The 22,630-nt window shown below is 26.1% G+C and overlaps 3 protein-coding genes across 7 annotated transcripts in view; 2 read left to right on the plus strand and 1 right to left on the minus strand.

Annotated features, from left to right (window-relative positions):
- On the minus strand, positions 1-19,938 carry LOC114122569 (uncharacterized). Of its 5 annotated transcripts, XM_050206901.1 has the most exons (5): positions 2,549-2,746; positions 2,388-2,454; positions 1,483-1,861; positions 1,090-1,254; positions 1-564 (listed from the first exon to the last, which is right to left on the minus strand). In XM_050206901.1, coding segments are annotated over exons 2-5 (708 nt in total). In that variant the 5' UTR covers positions 2,390-2,454; positions 2,549-2,746; the 3' UTR covers positions 1-402. The 5 variants fall into 5 exon arrangements, with proteins under 5 accessions (XP_050062858.1, XP_050062859.1, XP_027841052.2 ...); XM_050206902.1 differs by lacking the exons at positions 2,388-2,454; positions 2,549-2,746 and adding an exon at positions 19,780-19,938; XM_027985251.2 differs by lacking the exon at positions 2,388-2,454 and having other exon boundaries at positions 2,635-2,771.
- The window catches only part of LOC114122572 (ecdysone receptor-like), a 112,496-nt gene continuing 93,300 nt past the window's right edge, over positions 3,435-22,630 (plus strand). Inside the window, exons 1-2 of the mRNA XM_050206858.1 lie at positions 3,435-3,671; positions 8,140-8,338. The gene's annotated coding sequence lies outside the window, so the exon portion shown is untranslated. The remainder of the gene's footprint in view (positions 3,672-8,139; positions 8,339-22,630) is intronic.
- The window catches only part of LOC114122573 (uncharacterized), a 27,520-nt gene continuing 22,575 nt past the window's right edge, over positions 17,686-22,630 (plus strand). The window contains exon 1 of the mRNA XM_027985259.2: positions 17,686-18,316. The gene's annotated coding sequence lies outside the window, so the exon portion shown is untranslated. The remainder of the gene's footprint in view (positions 18,317-22,630) is intronic.

A 22,630-nucleotide genomic window follows, 5' to 3' on the forward strand; every position in this document is an offset into this window, starting at 1 on the left:
TATTAAAAATATTTATAACTGACTATTAATTGTGTATATATGCATTACACCCAGTATTTAATTTATTCATCTAAACAGTTTAACATAATGTTTCAAATTCATAGTTTTATAATGAAATTTTAAAATAATTAAGATCAACTATGATAACTGGATACAAATTATTCAATCAATCAGTGTATGAACTTTTATTTTTGGAATCATTTAACAAAAATATATCTTGTTGATATTTATTTGGTATATAAAAAAAATATACTTAATTATTATTCAACTGACATTTTATGGTTTTAAAATGGTAATAAAAAATGTAATTTTAACATGATATATAAATATTCAATAGAACTACAAAATTAATAGTTTAAGGAAAAAATTTTACACAACTAAAATAATAAAAATAGTTATGTTTTATAAAAAGCAGAAAATACAACATATAATTCCACAAATAACTAAATTTAGTAAGACTGTTCCACGATCTTCTCCAAATTTTCCCAAATGCCAAATTATAGTAATAACTAAAAGAAGTTCAAGTAAATACTCTATTTTTGAATGTTCTTTTGATATTTTACCCTATATTATAAAACAATTTTAATTTAAATGAAAATGAAATAATTTAAATTAAATATTTAGTTATTAATTTTTAATGTAAATATTGTGTAGCAGTTTATTCATATAATCCTTTTGAAAATTATAAAATTTTAAACAGAAATGTTTGTGTATTCTTTATATTTTTGATTATAAATTTTAATCACAAACTACTTATTAACAAATTATTTTGCATTATATGTACTGATTAAGCCTTTTGTTGATAATCAAGCAAATTCAAATAATAGAAACCATTTTTTGGTTTTTTTTTATCTTAATAGATAATTAATTTGTGTTATTGATATTCTAAAATTATGTATAATGATGTACATACAATTTTGTAAACCATTTATATGTTTAGAGATTTCTTATTGCAATCTAATATTTCTAACATTTTACATTTAAATGATCATGATATGGTTTTTTGTCCATGATTATAAAAAAACATTATTTGATATAGATTTAATGGATCAATCACAATTTTTATATAATTTTCTTAAGTAAAATTACCTTTTTTTGATAAATAATTACACCTAAGCACCATAATAGAACTTCTGTTATTAACTCTGACTTAGAATTTCTTTTTAATTCATTCGAATTCAAATTCTGTTTTAAAATAAAATTTTCTTTTTCTAGAAAATTAATTGAATTAATCTTCTTTTCTTCCATGATAATCTACAGAAAAATTGAATGTAATTACTAAATTTAATCAAGTACAGCATATTACTAATTACTAATTACCACAATTTTATTGTTAAAAATTAAAATGGTAAATATTAGGATAATAATAAAAAATTTAACTTGCAATTTTAAAATACCTAGTTAATAATTCTGACTAAAAATTAATTTTATATTCTATTTAAAAAAGACAAGAAATTAACTTTTATACAATTTTTAATTTACCTTTTTTAATTCTAAAATTTCTTTGAATAAATCTTGTTGTTTATCTTCATAGCTATTTATGATACATTGATATGTTTCATTGATAAAATCTATTTTCTCACCAGAAGTGTCAATTATTTTATAATTTTTTGGCTTCAATTTTTTTAACTTATCTTGAAAATGCTCATATAAAGATTGAAAAATTGATAGCAATTGAAGTGATATTGAATCCTTTTCTTTAATTATACATAGTATTTGTTCTTTGTAGCATTTTTCTAGACCATTTAAATTGTAGTGATGTTCTTCACTGATACGACTAAATTCCTTTTTATATGCATTATGTATTGAAACAATTTCATCATTCTTAACATTAGTTATGTCACTTGATGTATCACTATTCCTATTAACAAAGAATATATATTTATTGAAATTATAGATAATAAGATTTTCTATATTATCTCACGATTAACTTATTAACTTATTACTTATTACACATTGACATTACTTAAATAGTTAAAAATTGATAACCAATATTTTACATCTATCAAGTAAATGCAAACCAAAATATTTATATGTATAATTATGATGAAAAATCAGGAGTCAAATTATAAAACTAATAACTTGATAGATTAATTCAACTATATTAATAAGCAGTAAGACAATAGTTATGGTAAAATTAAATAATGTAATGTATGTTGTATTTTTTCATTTAAATAAGTTTTGTTGCGAGATTATAAAATACTTTCATGAAATAAAGAACTAGTTTATTTACCTAAAATTGAAATAAAATGGTACTCTTGTAGCCATGTGTTATTGTAATAAAGTATTATAAATATTATTTACAATTGTGTTAATTTTTAAGCATAAAATGAAAAGTTTTATAATTGAGAATATATACATTTATGTTAATATAATTTTATACTTACATTTAAGGACAATAAAATGAAAGTATATTTTTTTTTAAAATTTCAAGTTAGTTGGATGTTTATAATACTGAAATATAGAGAAATCAATAAATAACACAGAAAGTGTTTCAGGCTGTTTCAGCTAATAGTTTATTTTAATTTAAAGTATCTATACTTAATACCTAGGTACTGAATTTCCAAAGCATTTTTAACACATAATTGACAATCTATTCAAATTTAAATAATAATTTTTAAATAAATAACTCACATGATTTGTAATACAGTTTATTATTTAAATGTTTTGATAAATATGATCAGATGTAATAGAACAATCATTTAATTTTTTATTAAGTATAGTTGAAATTGTAACATTAAATATACATACAATACTAACTACTAAAGAATTGTTAAAAATGTTCTCTATTTGTATAGAATAAGCATTAACGAATAATGACTATGAAAACTGTCAATTATAATTTACTATTCGTTTACAATATCCATAATATTATAATAAATAATAATTTGATATTACACTATTAACCATGATAAAATAAGTTTATTATATCTAGAATTACCCACACTTAGTTTATATTTATAATAACTAATTAATATAATATTTTGTTATTAACCATTTCATGAAAAACGAAAATAGAAAATAAATTGAACATTATTGGTTATCAGAATATCAGATTATCTGCTTATTGTTATTAAAATAAGACCTCTAGATAAATAAACTACATTTTGGGTTTCGGTTTGTTAAAATAAAACTAATAAAAGTAATGAGTGTGTTTAAATTTTGAATTTGTCAAATGTTAACCAGTTAAAAGGCAAGAGTTAAGAGTTTAAGACGTAAAATTAAAGAATAATTAAATATTATTCCTTTAACTAAAATTTTAAAATGTTATCAGTTTTAGTTTCAATATATATATTAGCGGGATTTGAGTGATGGTCAAAGAGATCTTATAAATGGTTAGCAGTTATTGGCAACCATGTTTTAAATTAAATGTGTAACCATGCCCCATGCCTGTAAAATGGCTGAGCACGACCTGTCCTGTGTACTATACATACAAAATAATAATGTAATAATCTTTCAATGATAACCACTTTTTCGAATTTTATATTTTATTTATTTTTCATCTAAGTAAATGTAACCGATGATAAAAGTATTAAAGTATATAATATTTCTAGTTTTCAATTTATTTACAATATTTAAGATTTAGTTCAATATATATTTTTTTTCATTTCAAAACTTGTATTATTTGATCGATACTCGAATACAGAGTTTACGGTTAAAAAACAATAAAGGTGAGTTTACTTAGAATAAGTTTTGTTTATAATAATTATTTTTTGATCAACATTTAATATAAAATTTTCTCTTTTCTTCGATCTTTAATTAATATCAGTTTTTGAATTTAACTAAAATTGCCGCTATGTGGTTTGTCCATTGACCTGGTTTGGTAGGACATGATCTTTGGTTCTGTTTACATGCTAGGTAGAAATGTCTTGTAACCATTCGGCATAACTGCGGTTATAAGTTTACAGAATACAGATACCAATGTGGCAATTCCTCCAACTCCGGTTAGAGAGTTTCGAGACATTATTATCGAAATATCTATTTGACTTATTTAATCTTATTGAATTTTAACGATTTTATTGACCGAATAAATAACTTCTATACCACAAAATTCAAATGTAGTTTTAATGAGTATAAATTATAAGTTATCATATTATTATGGAATATTGTGATATATTTCATAATGAAACATTTCGAAATTCATCTTCACTGTTACTTTTATAAAAAATAAATCCCAATAGTTAGTACAAAATTATTATGTAGTGATAGATTTTATAGTATTTTAAGTATATTAGTTGCAAATGTGATGTAATGAAGCAATTTTTGCTAATAAAACTGCTTCATACCACTCAGTTGAACATCTATTCTAATTTTTTAATGGAATTAGGTTACAAATTAAATAAATTAAAATAAATTTTCCAATTTTGTATGAATTTATTATAAAAGATAATCTATCAAGTATTTTATAAATTTATGATTTCATTACTTTAAAAGTTGATTAATAGTTAAATTTTAAATAATAATATTTTAGTCTGTCTGGTATTATATTATTTTTTTGTTCTTGTATGATCTATGCATATTTATACACAAATGTCAGATATACAAACTCACAGTTAGACTGCTCTTAATACTCTTGCTGAACAGCTGAACAAATAATCTTTTTTATTAAAATAAATTAGAATAATATCTGTAAAGTAGAAAATTGGTTTGTTAATAAAGTGTTATCTACATTAAATTACTAAAACAATATTAACTACTAATAAAGTAATAGATTGAACTATCAATTTTAAACAGTTCTCAAATACTTAAAGTTTTATAATACATATTTTTATAACATAAACAATTCAAACAACTTTTTATAAAATGTTTATAGTATGTAGTATAAATTACAAGTTAGGTATTATCATTCATAGATAGAAATTTATCCTTAATTTAATCATTTCTTATTGCCCTCCGCAGTGGCACAACTTGATAATAAGGGCCTATGTGAAAATATCCTGACCGGGGCCCTTACCTGCTAATGCTAAAAAAATGAAAAACAGTCATACCTTATTATAATTAGAAAATACTGTTTTCTCACATGTCATAGTTAATAATTATAAGTTAAATTTATTTTTTTTAGATAATCAAACATAAAAATAACTCTTCTTGTTTTTACGGCAACAAAGTCATTAATACTGCTTACTGTACACTATTATACTTATACGGTAGGTACATTGGTTTCTCACATAGCCACATAGGTACTCGTAATTCGAATTATTCACTGAATTCAAAACAGTTAAGACATTATTATTTATTATACTGAAACAAATATAATATAACATGTGTATAATACAGATTATTGTAGGAATATCGTATATGAGACTTAATCTAGGGGCCCCTAAAAACCGGGGGCCCCAGTGAATTGCACACCCAACACTCCCGATAATTGCACCCACTGGCCCTCCCTATAAAGAAAGTCTGAGCCCTTATTCCAATTTGCACAATTATTGTGGTAAATATTTAGTATCATCTCTTTTCAGTGCCATTTTAAAATTAGTTAGAGCCCATAATCCTTATGCACATTAAACAATATAGACCAGCGGTTCTCAAACTATGGTATGCGAAAGACTACATGATGGTATACAGAAGGCCGTACAATAGAAAATTAAAAATCTCATTGAAAATTTGTTATTTATTTAATTCATATCTTATTTAAAAAAAACTAATTAATAAAAACAATTATATTGTAGGTAGTATTTTACTGTCTTATTATTTAAAATAAACATATTTAACTAAGAAGAAAATATTTAATTGTAGAATTTGGATTGTTCTATTTTTAATCATTAGTGTACCACTAATGATTAATAACACACCTAAAAGGTATGCAAAAAAAAAGTTTGAGAACCGCTGATATAGAAACGTTTAAATTTTTTAAAAATTCTTTTTTTTTTAGATTATTAAGATAATTTAAGTTATTAACAATATTTTGAAGTAATGTTCAATAATTTATATTTTCTTTTGTATAAAAATTAGAAAATATTTACAAACTGCATTTTAAATAAATTAAGTAAATTTGTTGTAAAAGAAAAAAAGAACAAGGTATTTTTAATAGTGAAGTGAACTACTTCAAATATACACTAACAATTTTTATTTTATTATTATTATTTTAATATATTGAGAGAAAATTGCTAGGCCAATTTCTTTTTAGACAAAAGGAAGGGTTGTTTGGTAAAGAACAAAATTAAAAATAAGAAAATTTGGGTGGTTGTAAATGTTTTTATGAAGTTTTTCATATTAATTGGATTTAATTATATTACAATATTAAAAGTTTAATTACTATATATTAATACAATATAATGTTATCAGAATTTAATACCTACATAACTTTCTATTTAAATGTTAAATGTTGTATTTCTAATAAGTAGACATAATTTACAGTTCTTTTTGAATTATAGTTTGTAAACATTTTTGAATTGGGTACTTATATTTGTGTACTTAAGGTTATATTTATAAGATTGTTATATAATAGTATTGTCATAAAAATACTTAAACTACCCTACAGGTAGCTAATTGTATATTAATTTAAACTGATAATATAAATGCACAATTTGTTTAAAAAAAAAAAACAATCAGTAAATTTATTTTGTATATTTTTGTAATTGTAATGTAATTGTATATTTAATAATAAATTTAAAAAAAATAGATTACATGATATTGATTAGGTATGCATATTTTATTCATTCAATATCATCTAATTATCATTCAAGTGTAAATAGTTAATTATTAAATTACAATTAACAATCTGTGGGTTGAAATCATAGACCTTATAGTTATACACCTTGAATAATCATGACCAAACTCCTTTACAAAAAATATACAGAGAAAAACAGCACTATATTGGTAGATACTTGGTCATTGTAGTAGCTATTAAACTGTACATAATATACCCAGAATTTAAATTATTTTTTATGTAAATATTACATTTGTTTAATCAAGGCCTATAACAAATTTATCGAGTGGTGAAATTATGAATTTATGCACATTATGTTTATCATAAGTAGGTAAAATTTAAGTTGTATTTATTAAAATTTAAAATTTTTATTATAGTATACTATAATTCATACTTTGTTATGAACACTCTCCTATAAAATGTAGATATTTCTATTTTTTTAATTAATAAAATAATATATAATTTATCATTGAATTGATTACCTATTGATATAATATGCATTATGAATTCAATATTCATAGAAGTTAAACTGCATTGTTTATATGTATGTATATATATATATACTCAGTCTGTAGCTTCTTTTAAAAATACATTTTAAATGAGATCAAGAATAATATAATGATAGGTATGTAGGCTACCTATAAAAAAATAGATGATTAAAATTAATTAAAAACAATGAAAATGATAAGTCATTCAATTTATTACATTTATATATCAATTAAATTATGTATCAGTGTTTTATACAATAACTATGGTAAAGCATAAAGAATTGCATTAACTATAAATTAAGAATCTCAATTAATATGACATTAAAGTTACCTATATTGTTTATATTATGCATAAATCTCGAATCTTATCTCTTGAAAAGTGTGTAATAGGTCATGGTTTAAAAAAATAAAGTTAATTTCTATATTATGTACTTATGATAATATGTTGTACTTGTTACAATAATATTACTGAATACTGAGGTGCTAGGTACCTATAGTAGCTTATATTACCGATTGTAGATTAGTAGCTAGGTTTTTCAATATTATGGTGAGCCGGGCCAGATTGATCCCTTTTCAAATACTAAATAGTCCTACAACCTTCCAATACTGTTTTAATAAATCTAATATTTTTATGATTGACATTCAAACTTAAATATACAGTAGGATGACAGATAAAATATTAAATAATTATATTGAAATTGTAGATTTATTTGCAATTTTAGTATGAATAGTATTGGGTGTTTCGATACAAAACTATCATATTATTGTGTACTTATGCGAGCTAGTAAGTGATTACTGATCGTAATGCGCCATAAAAATATTACGATTTAAACGTTCGTTCACAATCTACCAAACGTCCAAATCGAATGTACATTGTACAGTTGTACCTACGACTACCGTTGATTACAGAATTTTGTAATCAATGCTCATACCTACAGCCTTTACTTCGATTATTAACAAAAAACAATAACTGAGCGGTGGGGCGTTCTTGTGTTTCAGATCAAACGACTACGTCAGCGCTGACTGCTTTGACAGTTTGACCGCTTGCCGACAGCATTATTAAGCTCGATTGCGTTTATTACTGTTATTAGTCGCGCGAACGCGCTCGAGTGGCTCACAGATAGCAGCACGTAATGCACACAACGCAATCGCAATAATAAAAAAATCACTCGTTGGGAAAACTGTGGATCGTAGTCGTGTGAGTACTGAAAACCATATATTTTATAATAATATATAATATTTTATCAGAGTCCCACTCTACTCGTCGTACGATCGAAGACGTGATGCGATATTAACGATATTCCGAGCACACGTCGAATTTTATATTTTTGACGTGAAACGTTCGGTGGTGGAGCTCTCCGTTTGGGTTTTTTTTTTACGAGAGAATGTTTTGTGTGGGTGGGGAGACGAGTGGGATGTGTGTTTAAAACAATAATAATAATCGTATAACGACAACAGTTATATGAATTATGATTCGAGTTCCGGTGCCATCAGCGAGAATTAATAATATCAATAAAATATTATTATTATTATTATCGATGTCGGTAGTAGTTTTTTAATAATCGATATTCGGCGGCAGCGCGGTACCCACCGTAGTAATACCAATATGGTAGATGTGCATTATTATTACACGACACGACTTGACGTGTCGGTATCCTAACACTAGCGAGACAATTGCACAGTATAATTTTTTTTTTTTTTTTATATAGACGAATAACCGCCAAACGGGGTACGTAGGTGGTAGGTACGTCATAAAATACACGTCTTATATAATATTAAATATTATTGTTTGAGCGATACCCCTCAGCGCTCGCGTGTGCACGACGCCGTTTAATGCCGCAGTCCGAAATATATAATATTATACACGATTTATCAATATATGATTCTAAAATAATATATACACAACATTATGTCAGTTTAGTAGTTAAGTTTTCAAGACTGAAAGGGTGAGACTGTGCAAGCACAAGTTTCGTGCATCCCTTAAATCGACTCGGCGTGCATACGGTGCATTTACGAGTAGGTATATGTGATGTAATAATAAACAACCGCGTACAAATTTAATAATGTAACTTTTTGTGTCGTCACGAAACCTTTTTGACGGTTCTTGCGTGTGCTCGAAGATGTGCGAGACGGATCATCGCCGGTATTTTTGAATTTTTTCCGATTTAAAAGTCCGAGCACAACTCCGTTGACGTTGTGGAAGGTCGTGAACGATCGCATCAACGGCTCTCCTGGGGCTTCCCTCCCACACTCATAGTACAACTACAACATACCGCACGCCATGCCGGAATCAGCTCTGCTCTCTTCCCTTTTCTCGCCCTATCCCTTTTCCGCTCCCTATTTCTCTCGGTTTTTTTTTTTTACCACCGCAACCTGTCCATTTCATCGCACATTGTGTATATTCATATAATGTTATTATTTTATATAATATAATAATGTATTATTTAACACCCTTCTTGCTCGCGTGTACGGTAACACCACACCGTAGCCTTTGTCATCGTTACCGTTGCACCCGGTTTTGTGGGCTATGCTGACGAGTGTCGTTCCTCCCCCTTATTTGCCGTAGTTTTCTTCAATAATGTATACTGTGTGCAACGTGGTGTGTTTTTAACGGTCCTAAAACAGCGATCGAGATCCTCTTTCTATCGAGAGCGTGAAAGGCCGTCAGTCGTTTCAGTTACACGCTGAATGGTATTTTCCATACTATTTATTGTATTTTTTTGTAGGTACGTAATTAGAAGCGCAACGGTAATGTTTAAAACGTCAAACGTTTTCCGGGCACTAAATCCGCCACATTAAACTTTTAAAATATTATTATACGATAACGATAGCCGAATATTAGAATAAGATAAAATGTAATAGACATGATGGCGTTACTATATGAACTCGGTTTAAAACGTAAACTACACATTTTATAAGACACTTATTAATAAAAATTCGATTAATTTCAAGATAATATATTGTTGATTAACAAAACATTATTTTTTTTATTAAATGCTTGATTTCTGTTGGGATTTTTCATAGAAAGTTCTTATAAACTTCTCAATCAATAAAATATACACAAGTAGTAAACATTTAATTTCAGTTTCACATATTTATCTAGTTCTGCGCCGAGTTATAGATTTGGGATATATTTTGTATTGGAAATTACTAACTCCAAGAAAATAATTGTAAATTGTGTTACAAAGGATACATGCATGTAATTAAATTAAATATACTGAAAAAATTTCATCACATGGTGTTACTGATAAAAAATTTAATATGTATTTTTTATCGTGGTTTTTTTTTTTGTAGCTATATTTTCTATTGCCAACTATAAATTTATAATATTAAACTCAATTTTTATAACAAACCATTAATATCTACATAACTGCATAAGTTATTTTGATAAAGATTGAATAAAGCTATACCTATCTTGAGTTTGTTCACATAAATAATAATTTCCCACTGGAATGTCTTGTTAACGTTAAATCATTTATCATTATTAAAATACGTTCTAATATATATTTATGAATATCATATTATCTTAGTTTGAATGTTAAAAGCTTTTCATAACTTCTTTTGACTCTGTAGGTAAAGCTTCATACATTTTCAGTAGTTATATACTTGATATAGTATGAGTAAAATTAAAGTTGATACTTGTCATAATTTTTGGTTTACTTAATATTTCTCGACAAGTGTATTAAAATCCCTCTCCTAAGTTCAATTTTATTATTAAAAATTGTTCGGTATTATTTACATTTTATTAGTAAAATGCTAATCATAACTTAAACAGTGATTATATGAAACGAATGCATTTTGTTCGGTAACTGCCAAGTACTTTCAATAACAGACTTTAATGAAAGGATCATAGTCGAAGTAATATCAAATTTTTTTTTAGCGACAATAGAGTTACAGATAGGTATATACATTTAAAAAAACCATATTAATCATTAAAATGTAAGCAATAGTGCTAAAATTTAATATTTTAGTAACACGTTAAACGTATTTAATAATAAGGCAGTAGGTGCTAGCTTTAAATTTTTCACAAGTTCAGTATCAGTCCCAGTATCATTACGCCTAATACGACTGTTCTTAAAATGTGTTGTATCTTATTATTATATGTTTATATTTTATACATAAATTATTAGGTAGCTTATAAAATCCAATTTTAATTTATTGTTGATGAGGTAGTTGCAATGTTTTGGCTTCTAGATTCCATAAGCTTAAAATATTCTATATTATTATTAGGTACATTATTGATTTTCTGATTATCTTTATCCATAACTGTTCTATACTTTCCTAGTTTAATTAGTTATTTCATGTATTGTTATTGCACGTTTTGCGATAAAAAATGTAAACCGCTAGGCATACGTGACTTTCAAAACAAAATACTAGTTAACTATATAATCTTATACCTTTATAAAATATTAAAATTAATGATGCAGAAAACAATTAAAACTATGTCAATTGTGTACACTCAAAATGTTGTGGTGGCGTACCAACCTCATTTTATGGCATTTTCATGTTTTTGAAGTTGAATTGGTATGATAAAAAAATATATTTTTTATTAATTTTTAATGTTTCTGTTGTAAAATAATACTTTTTAACAGAAAAATACATTTCTAAAAGTCTTCAGATTTGACTGTATTGATCATTGTTCATTAAGAAGTAACCGAAATACCCAAATGTAAAACGATAAGTTTATTTATTTTAACTAAATTTATATCATAACCTTTTTCATGATAAGTCGCTGTTTATACTTTTATTAATAATTTTTAAAATGATACAATTTCTATTTTACTTATAATAAAATTTTTGGGATTTCTTAAAAAATAATTAGTTTTATTGCAGTATAATTTTTATTATTATTTTATCATGAGGTAATGTATATTACTTTAAAGTTTAAACATTATAAACTTAGCTTATAATTGAAATCGTTTACTAGGTTAAATAACTGGATTAAAGTTGTATAATTATTTAATAATTTGAGTAATATTATTTATATGATATATCCCAAGAAGTATTATGGGTACCTAATAACTAATAATCTGTTTACTGTTGTGTACATAGAACAGGTATATCAATTTGTTTAAAATTAGATATTTTATTGCAGTTGCTTCAAAAATAAATAAATACATAATGTAATGAGCTGATGGCTTATGAATTAATTTTGTAATTAGAAATACTTTATAGAATATATCGTATAATGATCCTTACTATGAATACCCATAACCTATTTGAAATTGGTAATATTAGTGTGCATATAGACTGCTTATATAACTTGCGCGGTGCAGCCGGTAATACAGTATTATTGTGTTTTTTTTAATATAAGTAAATATAGGTATGTACAGGAATGTCAAGGATATTAGTGCCATCTTTGTCTATTGGTATCTATCTCACCCGCAGGCTATAGCAAGTTCTACGTGTTTGCCAATAATATATATGCTCGACCTTGTGGCACAGTCAACTCCTCAGAGTTTGCAAAACAAAACTACTTGTACCATTTGTACTTATTATCTAATAGTTTTATGGAACTTTATTTTTAGCAGTGTAACACAATAGGGCATTTTTACATGTTCGATATTCAAAATCCACACAACGTTTGGGGTCCTTAAAAAGACACTACACTTAGACATTAAAATGAAAGGTGTATCGACGATAAAAAGTATATAATATAATCAATAAAATAATAATATATTATGTACTAGTTAAAAAAAATAAGTTAAAATGTATTTCCTTAAATATCGAATTTCCCATATTTTTATTTTCGGCAAAACGCGCTCACGGCTTTTTGATTTCAATTCATATATTTAAAATATACATAATTTATAACTTATCACTTATTAATTATAATTTACCAATACAAACAAAATATGTTATACACTTTTCGTACATGATAAACTTCATATTTCATAGACTATATTGCTGGAACGTATTATATCGGAAAAAAAGTGCCCAAACGTGTTGTTGACGTGTTTTGGGAGTATTATTTACTTATTAGTAAAGTTATGATTTGAACATGAATGAATAATTAGGGCGTTTTGTGGTTGGTTTATTTATATTTTATAGAATACTTATAACCTATGTATTGTGGTGTAAAATGTATAATATTTAATATTATTCGCTCAATATAAGAAAGAATAATTATAATGTGAATTAGTAAAGCAACTTTCACTCCACAAATGCTTCACATACATATTGAATATTATTTATATTAAATAATATGTACCTTTTGTTTTATGTTGTCATGTTTTTATTTTATACCCAATATTATTATTGACATGAACATGACGAAAGAAGTATTAGAAAATAAATAATAATCAATACAAGGTTTTGATTACTCCCAGTGGTGCACACAGGTGGGGGAGGGGAAAGAATTAATATCCCAGTAAAAATCGCAAATAATTGCCGACTATTTTGTAGTTAAAAATTCAATAAAACTTAAGTTTTTATATCTAAATTTGAAAAATATATTACAAGATTCTTCATAAGTAGTGTATACTGAAACCAAAAATCTCAAAACTGTATAAAAATAATTCTTTTTTTTATAGACATTTTAAGTTCCAATTTTGATGAAATTATTTATTTTAATATCTAAACTATAAATAACAATATTTTAATTATTTTATTATAATTTAAAAACATTACTATCGTGGGAGCTTGAAGTTTTATATATTTTATATTATTAATATCAATTTAACTATACCCAAAACATTTTTACCGTTTTAAGGTATTTATAGAAAGATGTATTAAGTATGGTGTTAAATAAATATATTTTATTATAATAAATAATAAATACTAATATACATACAATACTTTCGGGAAAAAATTATATCAACCTAATAAGTAATAACACTAAAAGTAAAATAAAGATATCAAAACACATATCAATCACTTGGTGGTGTACGCTGATAGGCCATTTGCAGTGTTTGCACTAAGAATCGTTTTCGTATACTATGGTTTATCATTAAATTCAAATTTAACATACCAATAATCTTGATGCACTTGATCCCTAATGTACAGCTGAGCCGTACCCACTATTTAGCTTTTTATAGTTAATTATAAATAAAAATAAATGTTCATAAAAATCATATTTTAGTTTTGTTTTTAGTCAACATTTTTTGTTTTTATTTTTTTGTTCTTTGCTCCAAAATATATATGGGGTTGGCCACCCTTGTGCTATACATACATAGGGTTCTGTCCTCTACCCCTTCTTTACTCAAACCATCTATTTCCATTACATTCTTTATTCTGTCTATCGATCTCTTCTTCGGTCTTCCTCTTCTCTTACACTTCCTTCTACAACGATTTTCATACCTTCTCTCACTGATGTCTCTACTTACCTCTCCTCATAAAATGACCAAAATTATTTTAACTTCTTCTACCACATTTTATTTACATTTGTTAAATTGTATATATGTTGGAGTAAAAAAACGTTTATAAAAAAGTCGTTAATGGAAATGTTAAGTATTATGTAGCATATGTTTGTATAATTCAAATTAAATACAATTTTGATTAAGTCGAAAATTATGTTAGTTACATATTGTGTTGAAAAAAGTGTGACTTACTGAATTGTGTATATTTTAAAATAGTTATCAATATCTAATTTAAATAATTTCGTTTATTGCCTTCTTGGTTATGATTTTTGAATCGGTTTAATACTTATGAGAACATGTTCATTTTAAATTCGTAAAGATTATATTAGTTTTGATGAATAAATACATTATTGTATGTATACTGACATCTAAGATAAAAGACATTGTTCCTGGTCTTGTTGAGTTATAATCAATAATGGCAATAATGTTATAAAAAAGATTTAAAGATTGTATATCGGATTTATAATTTTATTTGTTTATTAATAGAGGTCACAACTGTATTAGTAATTGTAGCTCGACTACATCCAATATTTAAATAATATTATCTTATAACGGCTTATACAATTTGTATTAGTTCAAAAATGCCGAATGATCGTGTTGCAATGATGAATAAATTATTAAAATGAAAACTATAGGTATTCAATTTTACATTATCATAATATTTTTACGTAATGCCATAGCTTATAATAATATAAAAGTTTATAAGCAATAGGTATGTCGGTTAAAAATTTAAAATGTTATTGTTATAAAATATGATGAAATATTGTTTATAAATTAAACATATTTGATACAAACTTGCAAATGTAATTCAAAAATAAAAATTTAAGGAAACAATTAAATTTAATGACGTAAAATTAATTGTATGTAATTTAATACTCAGTCTACAACTTTACCCATTAGGTACTTTTATTATATTTAAAAACTATTATATTTATTTTTTATTTTTAAATTATTTTGTTATCAAATGGGAATGATATTTATCATGGGCGTAGATAAGGGGGGGGGGTGGTTTGAGTGTTAAAATACCGCCTCAAATTAAAGATAAAACAATTTTAAAATAAATATTGTAAATTAAATTTAATGTATATCTAGACCAAATTCCCCTCCAAAAATATTTCCTACCTACGCCCATGATATTTATTAATCATTTTTTTAATTATTAAATTAACTAATTAATACATTAAATGCATTAAAATATAAATTTTATATTTGAATTATATATATCGTCTATCAATCTATATTTTTTATTTTATGATATACACACTATACATAATCATATAGATATAGGTAACACATTTTCCATAACTAAGTATAAGTCAAGAGAACACATCTTTTAAAAACAACGCAAAATGATAAATAAATATTAGTCTTTCGAATGAGAAAAAAAATATAACAGGAACTGAATATAATATAAACACTCTAAAACATTTCAAAATCTATAGATTTCATTTAATATTACAATGATCTATGTGACGAGCCAAGCATGCTACCCTTTTCTAATGCAGTAATTCAAAACATGGTTTTTGGAATTTTTAAATATACCTATTTTATTGTAAATTATTTTATGGATAATTTTTCTATAAATTATGATTTTTCAAAATCAAAATTAAAACGATTGATTTTTTAGTTATTTACTTACGTTTTATTTATTAATAGGATAAAATATTAATGGTATGATGGATTTAAAAAACGTGTGGATTATGGTATGACATGAAAATTTCAGTTATTATTATTGATTTATAAACATTTACAGTATGTAAAATTGGTTCAAGTATAATAAATCCTAGATTGTATTTTATTACATGATTAAAAAATTGTGGTAAACATGCATGGTAAATTGGTAAATCACTCAGTACCTATACTAGGTAAACCACGAAATCAAGTAATAGTCCACAGATTATTACATTCTGTAGGCTTTGTAGGTAGTAGTTGCTGTGGTCTGTGGTTTATTACAAATTGTTGATGTTATTCATAAAAAAGTTTTTTAAAAGAATATTTTATTTTCAATAAGAATTATGAAGTATAGATTTGTATGTACTACAATAAATACAAGAAGTATATTTAAAACGTACATTTATTATAATGCAACATGTACTATATAGAATAAGATACAATCTAGTGTTTTTAGTGGTGTAAGGGTAGTTAAGCTGAGGATCCTGAAGATCAATTTACTATTTATATACTTCACGAACGTGAATACAATTCTATTTTTAAGGGGGAGGCCTTATAGCTGGGTTAAGTTTTCTGAAACTTCCTTACCAAAATCCCCGAAATGCTCGTTTTTGTGTTTAAGTAAAAGAGTGTCCATACGTATACTTCTCAATTATTTTATTAGGATTTAGGTATTTCTTTAAATAGGAGGATGATTTTAACAATTAAGGTTACTTGGTTTAAGCAAACTAGTTAGATTGTCAGTTTAATGAAAGAAAATGGTTGGATATAAATAGGTCACGATGATTTTAAGTGTTATTATGGATTTTTTTTAACAGTACGAGACTAGAGCAGGAATTTTTGGAATTGTAAAGTCTAAGTATTAAATGGGTTGCTAACGATTTATGAAATTGTACTAAACGCAGTATCTATATTTTAGTAGGTAGGTACACTATTAGATACCTAATCATTGTCATAATCGGATCTGATCTCTCATTACTTTCGCGGCCACGGGCTTAAAGTTATTGCAATATTCGACTAAAACGTAGATAATAATGCAATACGATGTCTACGTTTTAAATAATAATGTATAATACAATGCATCTCTATAATTCTCTTACAATGCGGAGAGATCCATTCAGGACTAATACAAAAGCTCTAAATTCTTTAACACTCACGAGGAATCCGTTTTATTTTTTTTTTATTTTTTCATATTCGCCCTCCCCGCTCGTGCCGCACAATAATAGTATACACCGTGGTGACTAAACAAAAGATACATACATTTCTTTAGGGCCATGTGAAGCCGCGTGTGCGTGTGCGAGAGAGAGCGAGCTCGGGCGCGGGAGTGAGTGAGTGAGAGGAGAAAAACGTGCGAGTCAATTAGTTTTACTGCGGTGTTGCCACATGTTGTTTACGTGCGCATTCTGCACGGCAACACTGTAGCGGGGAAAAACCTCGATCCGTGGCCTGTGCCTGCGCGTGTGCGCGCTCACAAGGGAGAAGTCGTCGGCGGCCCTGTCACAGTCCGTCGTTACTTCGCAGTATTTGTCGGCTTGCCTAGTGTTTACTGTATGCGTTCATTCACTTTATCCACTCTCTCTCTATCACTCTCACTCATTTCTCTCCGTCTATCTCTGTCTATCCGTCTCACTCACTCCCACTGACCGTCTCCCTTCCGCCGCTCCCGTTTTATATTTACTAATATTATTATCATCGCTGCAGTTCCGAATATATTTTACCATCGGCAATATTATTATAATAATAATATGTATTTAACGTATATTATTATGATATATCAAATTTATATTCAATTTACACGTTGTACATAATTTTATAATATTATATATGCCTAAGACACCGTAATATAATATAATATTATGTGTTATAAACTATTAGAATATTACGTACACTATATTATACCTGTTATAATATGAGTATTAGTTTTGTGTTAAAATCGTGTTTCACCGCGGCAATTGGTTTCATTTGACAAATTATTATAGTGTGCAACACATACGGTAGTCTAATAATATTATTATTATACTGTGTTCGATTTCGTTTTTAAGTGATTTGTTTATCCTCTTTTCCCGGCTTTAAAATTATTTGAACGCGTGTTCGAGAAATATCGATCTACTACGGTGGGTGCGTCGTACGGGATCACAATATTTCCGGTGAGTGACACCAAATCATATTATTATGTTGTGATTTTATTAAGTTCGTTAACATTTTCGTCGTACTATTTGGAAAAACAACCATAAACTGTCCACTATTACTTGGGTTATACGCGTAGTCATAAATAACTATAATGTATAAACAAATTAAAAAACTTCTAGGTGCATTTGATCAATAACGTGGCCTAGATTTTGTGTTGTTCTATCGTAGGACAACGGGTGTTTTATTTTTGTCTGAACAAATTCAAATAAATATTCTACATTTCAATTAAAATTATTTATTTTATCCACAATTCACGTTTTAATAATACATCTCTAAAATTACTCAAGTACTATAGATAGGTAAGTAGTCAAGGCAACACCCACGTTAACGCGCTTTCAGTTCGCTCCCTTCTTGTGCTGTAATGCAACCACCCTTGTATATTTGGAGGGATGTTTTGTACATGCACATTTTGAGTTATTAAAGAGTGTCAGTATGTGTTGCTAAAATCATTTCAAATGTATCCTAAATTCGATGTTGCTGAAAACATTAATACCTATTTAAATATTTTGATATTGAAGGTATTTATTGGAATTACAATTTGAAATAAATATTTATTTAATTTTTATATATAGTTATTTCTTTGTACCTACAAGAATATATTTATATCTTAATCGTATTTATATTTTATTTATTATGGATGATAAAAATGTGTTATTACTCCGGCGAATGTGATTACAACTAATCAGCTATTAGAAAATGATTGAGCAACGAATTTAAATCTCTAATTTATTTTAATTTTGTAGTTTAAAAAATATTAAACATCAAATATTTTCAATATAAATAAAATAACTACCAGTGATTTATAATTCATATATTATACAATATAAACACTGAGACAAACCTTCAATGCAATAAGTAATGGTGCATAAGTCTTTAATATTATCTCAATTATGCTTTAAATTGTAGTAACTTGGTTTTACTCCACTATAACTATTTGTTATTTTGTTCTAATTAATAATATGCTATTATTTGTTTTTTTTTCTTATTCATTTTTTTTTTTTAAAGATAATGTATTTTACCATCCACTTATTTACTTCAATTATGTTGATTTAATTACAGTAAAGAACTTATTCGAAATAATCGTGATAATAAACGTAATTTTTTAGACCTTGACATCAAAAGTTAATGTTAAACTTATTTATAATTAAACTAATTAAAGACCGTTGAAATCAATAAATATACATTTAAAATAGTCTAAAAAAATATTTATAAAATTTAAATATAATAGAAATTCTTTCGTTTAATAGTAGGTATTTATTTAATGATTTTATACTTAAAAAAAACTTCAATTAGGTGTTCATAAGTTTCATAGGTGTTCATTATTGTAAAATTCATAGATTTTGATAAAATAAATTATAATTTATTAAGTATACGTATTTTAAATATTTTTATCAGAGATATTATTTGTAACTATACTTACATGTCCTATTTTACCCACATGTCTGCATAAAAGGATAAATTAAAAATTATACTATTTTATTAAAAATTTAAACCATGATTTTAAAGTAACAATAGAAATTTAAATAACAAAAAATACATTATAAGTAAGTGTTTTAAAACAAATTATTTTTCTTAATCTACATTATACCGACATTTAAATTTATAACAATAATCACAATTAGTAAATACATAATAAAATAACTTTCCAGTACCATAATGACAATCACCTTTTGTGTATCTATTCCTCCACCCTCTCTTATCGTCACACCTAACTTTAATACACACACGTGTGTTGTGCTGTCTGTGCCTTGACACCAATTCAGCGTGTTTGAATAGGTTGACAACCGTAACTGCTGCAGTTGGTCCTTGTAAAACGAAAAAAAAATATTATTTCGAAACTGAATAGTTCTTCATTAAAAACTGTTTATTTTAACCGAATTTTTTTTTTAAAAAACCAAGTATACTAATAACTAATAAGTAAATATACGATAAAAGAATGCTTATATTTTATTTTTTTGTAAGATACTTACCATTTATAAGAAGAAGAAAAAGTATCAATATAATTATTATTTATTTGATGGTGTTAAAATGCTATATCATAATATTTATAAATTATAGTGAATGGTTATACTATTTGTAATTTGAATATGTGTTAAACGTATTTTAAAGCCCACTGAGTTACTTGTATTTAAACGTATTCAGTGCATTGTTTTCTGAAACTAGTATAGGTGTTTTTTACATCTTTCATTGTGTCTTGTAGTTTATACGTATTATATAAATGTCAAAGGTACCCCAGCAATAATTATTTTAATAATGAATAATGGTTAATTATACGAATGTATACAGGAGGATTAGGAGGAACTTAGTTATTAAATTTATTCAAAATCATTAACATCATTAATATCAGTGATATTCTTATGTAGGTCAATAGACGACAATCGTAGTCAAATTATCAATGATTTTAATTGACATGCGTGTTTATTATTATTATTATTATTATTAAATTTTTCTATCTTGTGCTATTAGGTTAAGCAATACTAAAACCTAAATTATCGTAACGTTGTCGTTTTAAGTAGTCAAAATGTAAACAAAGAGTACTTAATTTCATATCTCTAAACAGTCTAAATCATGTCTTAATTTAAATGAAGGTAAAAATATTTATAGTCGCCGTTTATAAATATTCTATCGTCTACATCTAAAAAGCAAAAAATAAATATAATTTTGATGCCTACGCGTTGTATTTTTTCTAATCATTTTTGTGAAAACATATTGAAACTTTCATCACGTGTCCAAAGTATTAGGTATACATTATATACACATACAAATTAAAAATTAAATTCAAAAATCTCATCTATTTTAAATAAAACTTATCGAAAATTCTCAAATATGTTTGTTTATTATCCTTGAATTGGCAATATTCTGCAAGAATAATATAGGTATACTTTCAATACCATAACCATAATTACGTACTATTATAGTTAACACCTGCTGCATTTATTTTTTCAATTACTTTACTTTTCTTCCGATCTTGGTTTAAGGGACGGAATAAAAAAAAAACCATTAAATATGTGCTGTAAAACCCCGAGGGATAAAACGCGTGTGTTAGTACGCAACGTCAAAGAACGGGTCCGTCCCAATTCTACCCTAAGGTACAGTGAACCCCTTGTTACAAACCATCTGGCTGCGCGCGTCTATGAATAAACAGGACGTATTTTTAAGACATGTGTTAGAAAGGATATATTTTATTTTTAAATTTATTTTTAATATTACCTTCCTAAAATATTTTAGTCATTAAAGATCATGTAAGACGAATGATTTTAAAGTTTCATATAGTAACTGTTACATATTATATTAAGTACTCAATTTAAACATTCATAATAATCTTTTCTTGTATTATTGCATCTGAACAAATAGGTATGCATAATTATTAATTAAAAAAATTGCATTTGCAACTGTATGGTATAATTTTAATTGCCATTCTGGGCGTACTCTCTCTTTTAGCTCCCGGGGACCAGGGCCTGTTCCTAACTAGGTCAACGCCGCCTCCGTAGCTGCCGCCGTCACCATTAAACTTATCTAATTGCCCTTCGCGCCCGACTCGTCAGTCGTTTCCGTTGCATATGTATCGATTATAATTTATTATTAGTTATTACATATTATAATAAATAATTTAAAAAAATATTGGCTGCCATATTAACGTGAAAAATATAAAGTTATACTGTGGTAATATTGTTATTTCAAATGCCTATTTTTATTGTTTATGAAACCTAATCAACAGGCTTTAAACTAAAAATCGCCAGAATTAAAAAAAGAAATTCACAAAACTCGTATTTTATTCTAAACTATGCTAATTAACTGTTGTGTTACATACTTAATGCTATTATTATTAAATTGTTTAAATATTTCAATCAACTAATACAATACAATCCTATCAGAAAATTAATATTAATATTACTTGTGTATAATATTAAAATTTTAAAATCAATTATTTTATACATTCAAAAAATTAAATTTCTGTTCAAAACTCGTTGTTTCTATCTTCTAGACATTGGTTACTGTCGTCTATAATTTTATTGCACAATCTTGTCGTTGTCATCAACTTGCCACTGTTGTGAAATTAATTGACGTAGTAACTCAACCGTTTTCGCTTTCACGGAACGTTTCTTTTGCTTTCGCGGTTTTCACTCTTCTTATTTTGATACCTTTCATAGTATCACACAAATATATCCTTAATGAAGGACAATTTATGACGCGACGTATTATATTAGTGCAAATCTTAATGACTAACTATTGTTTTTATAATTTTATTTGTAATATCGTTGGCTAAATAA

Source organism: Aphis gossypii, chromosome 1, assembly GCF_020184175.1.
Source record: "Aphis gossypii isolate Hap1 chromosome 1, ASM2018417v2, whole genome shotgun sequence".
Classification (NCBI taxonomy): domain Eukaryota; kingdom Metazoa; phylum Arthropoda; class Insecta; order Hemiptera; family Aphididae; genus Aphis; species Aphis gossypii.

Excerpts from the sequence above, each read along its gene's own strand:
- LOC114122569 (XM_050206889.1), bottom strand. The coding sequence starts at position 2,268 with ATGGCTACAAGAGTACCATTTTATTTCAATTTTAG. Across the intron at positions 1,862-2,233 it reads CCATTTTATTTCAATTTTAG|GAATAGTGATACATCAAGTG; the intron begins GTAAATAAACTA and ends CTTTGTTAATAG. Across the intron at positions 1,255-1,482 it reads AAATTTTAGAATTAAAAAAG|ATTATCATGGAAGAAAAGAA; the intron begins GTAAATTAAAAA and ends ATTTTTCTGTAG.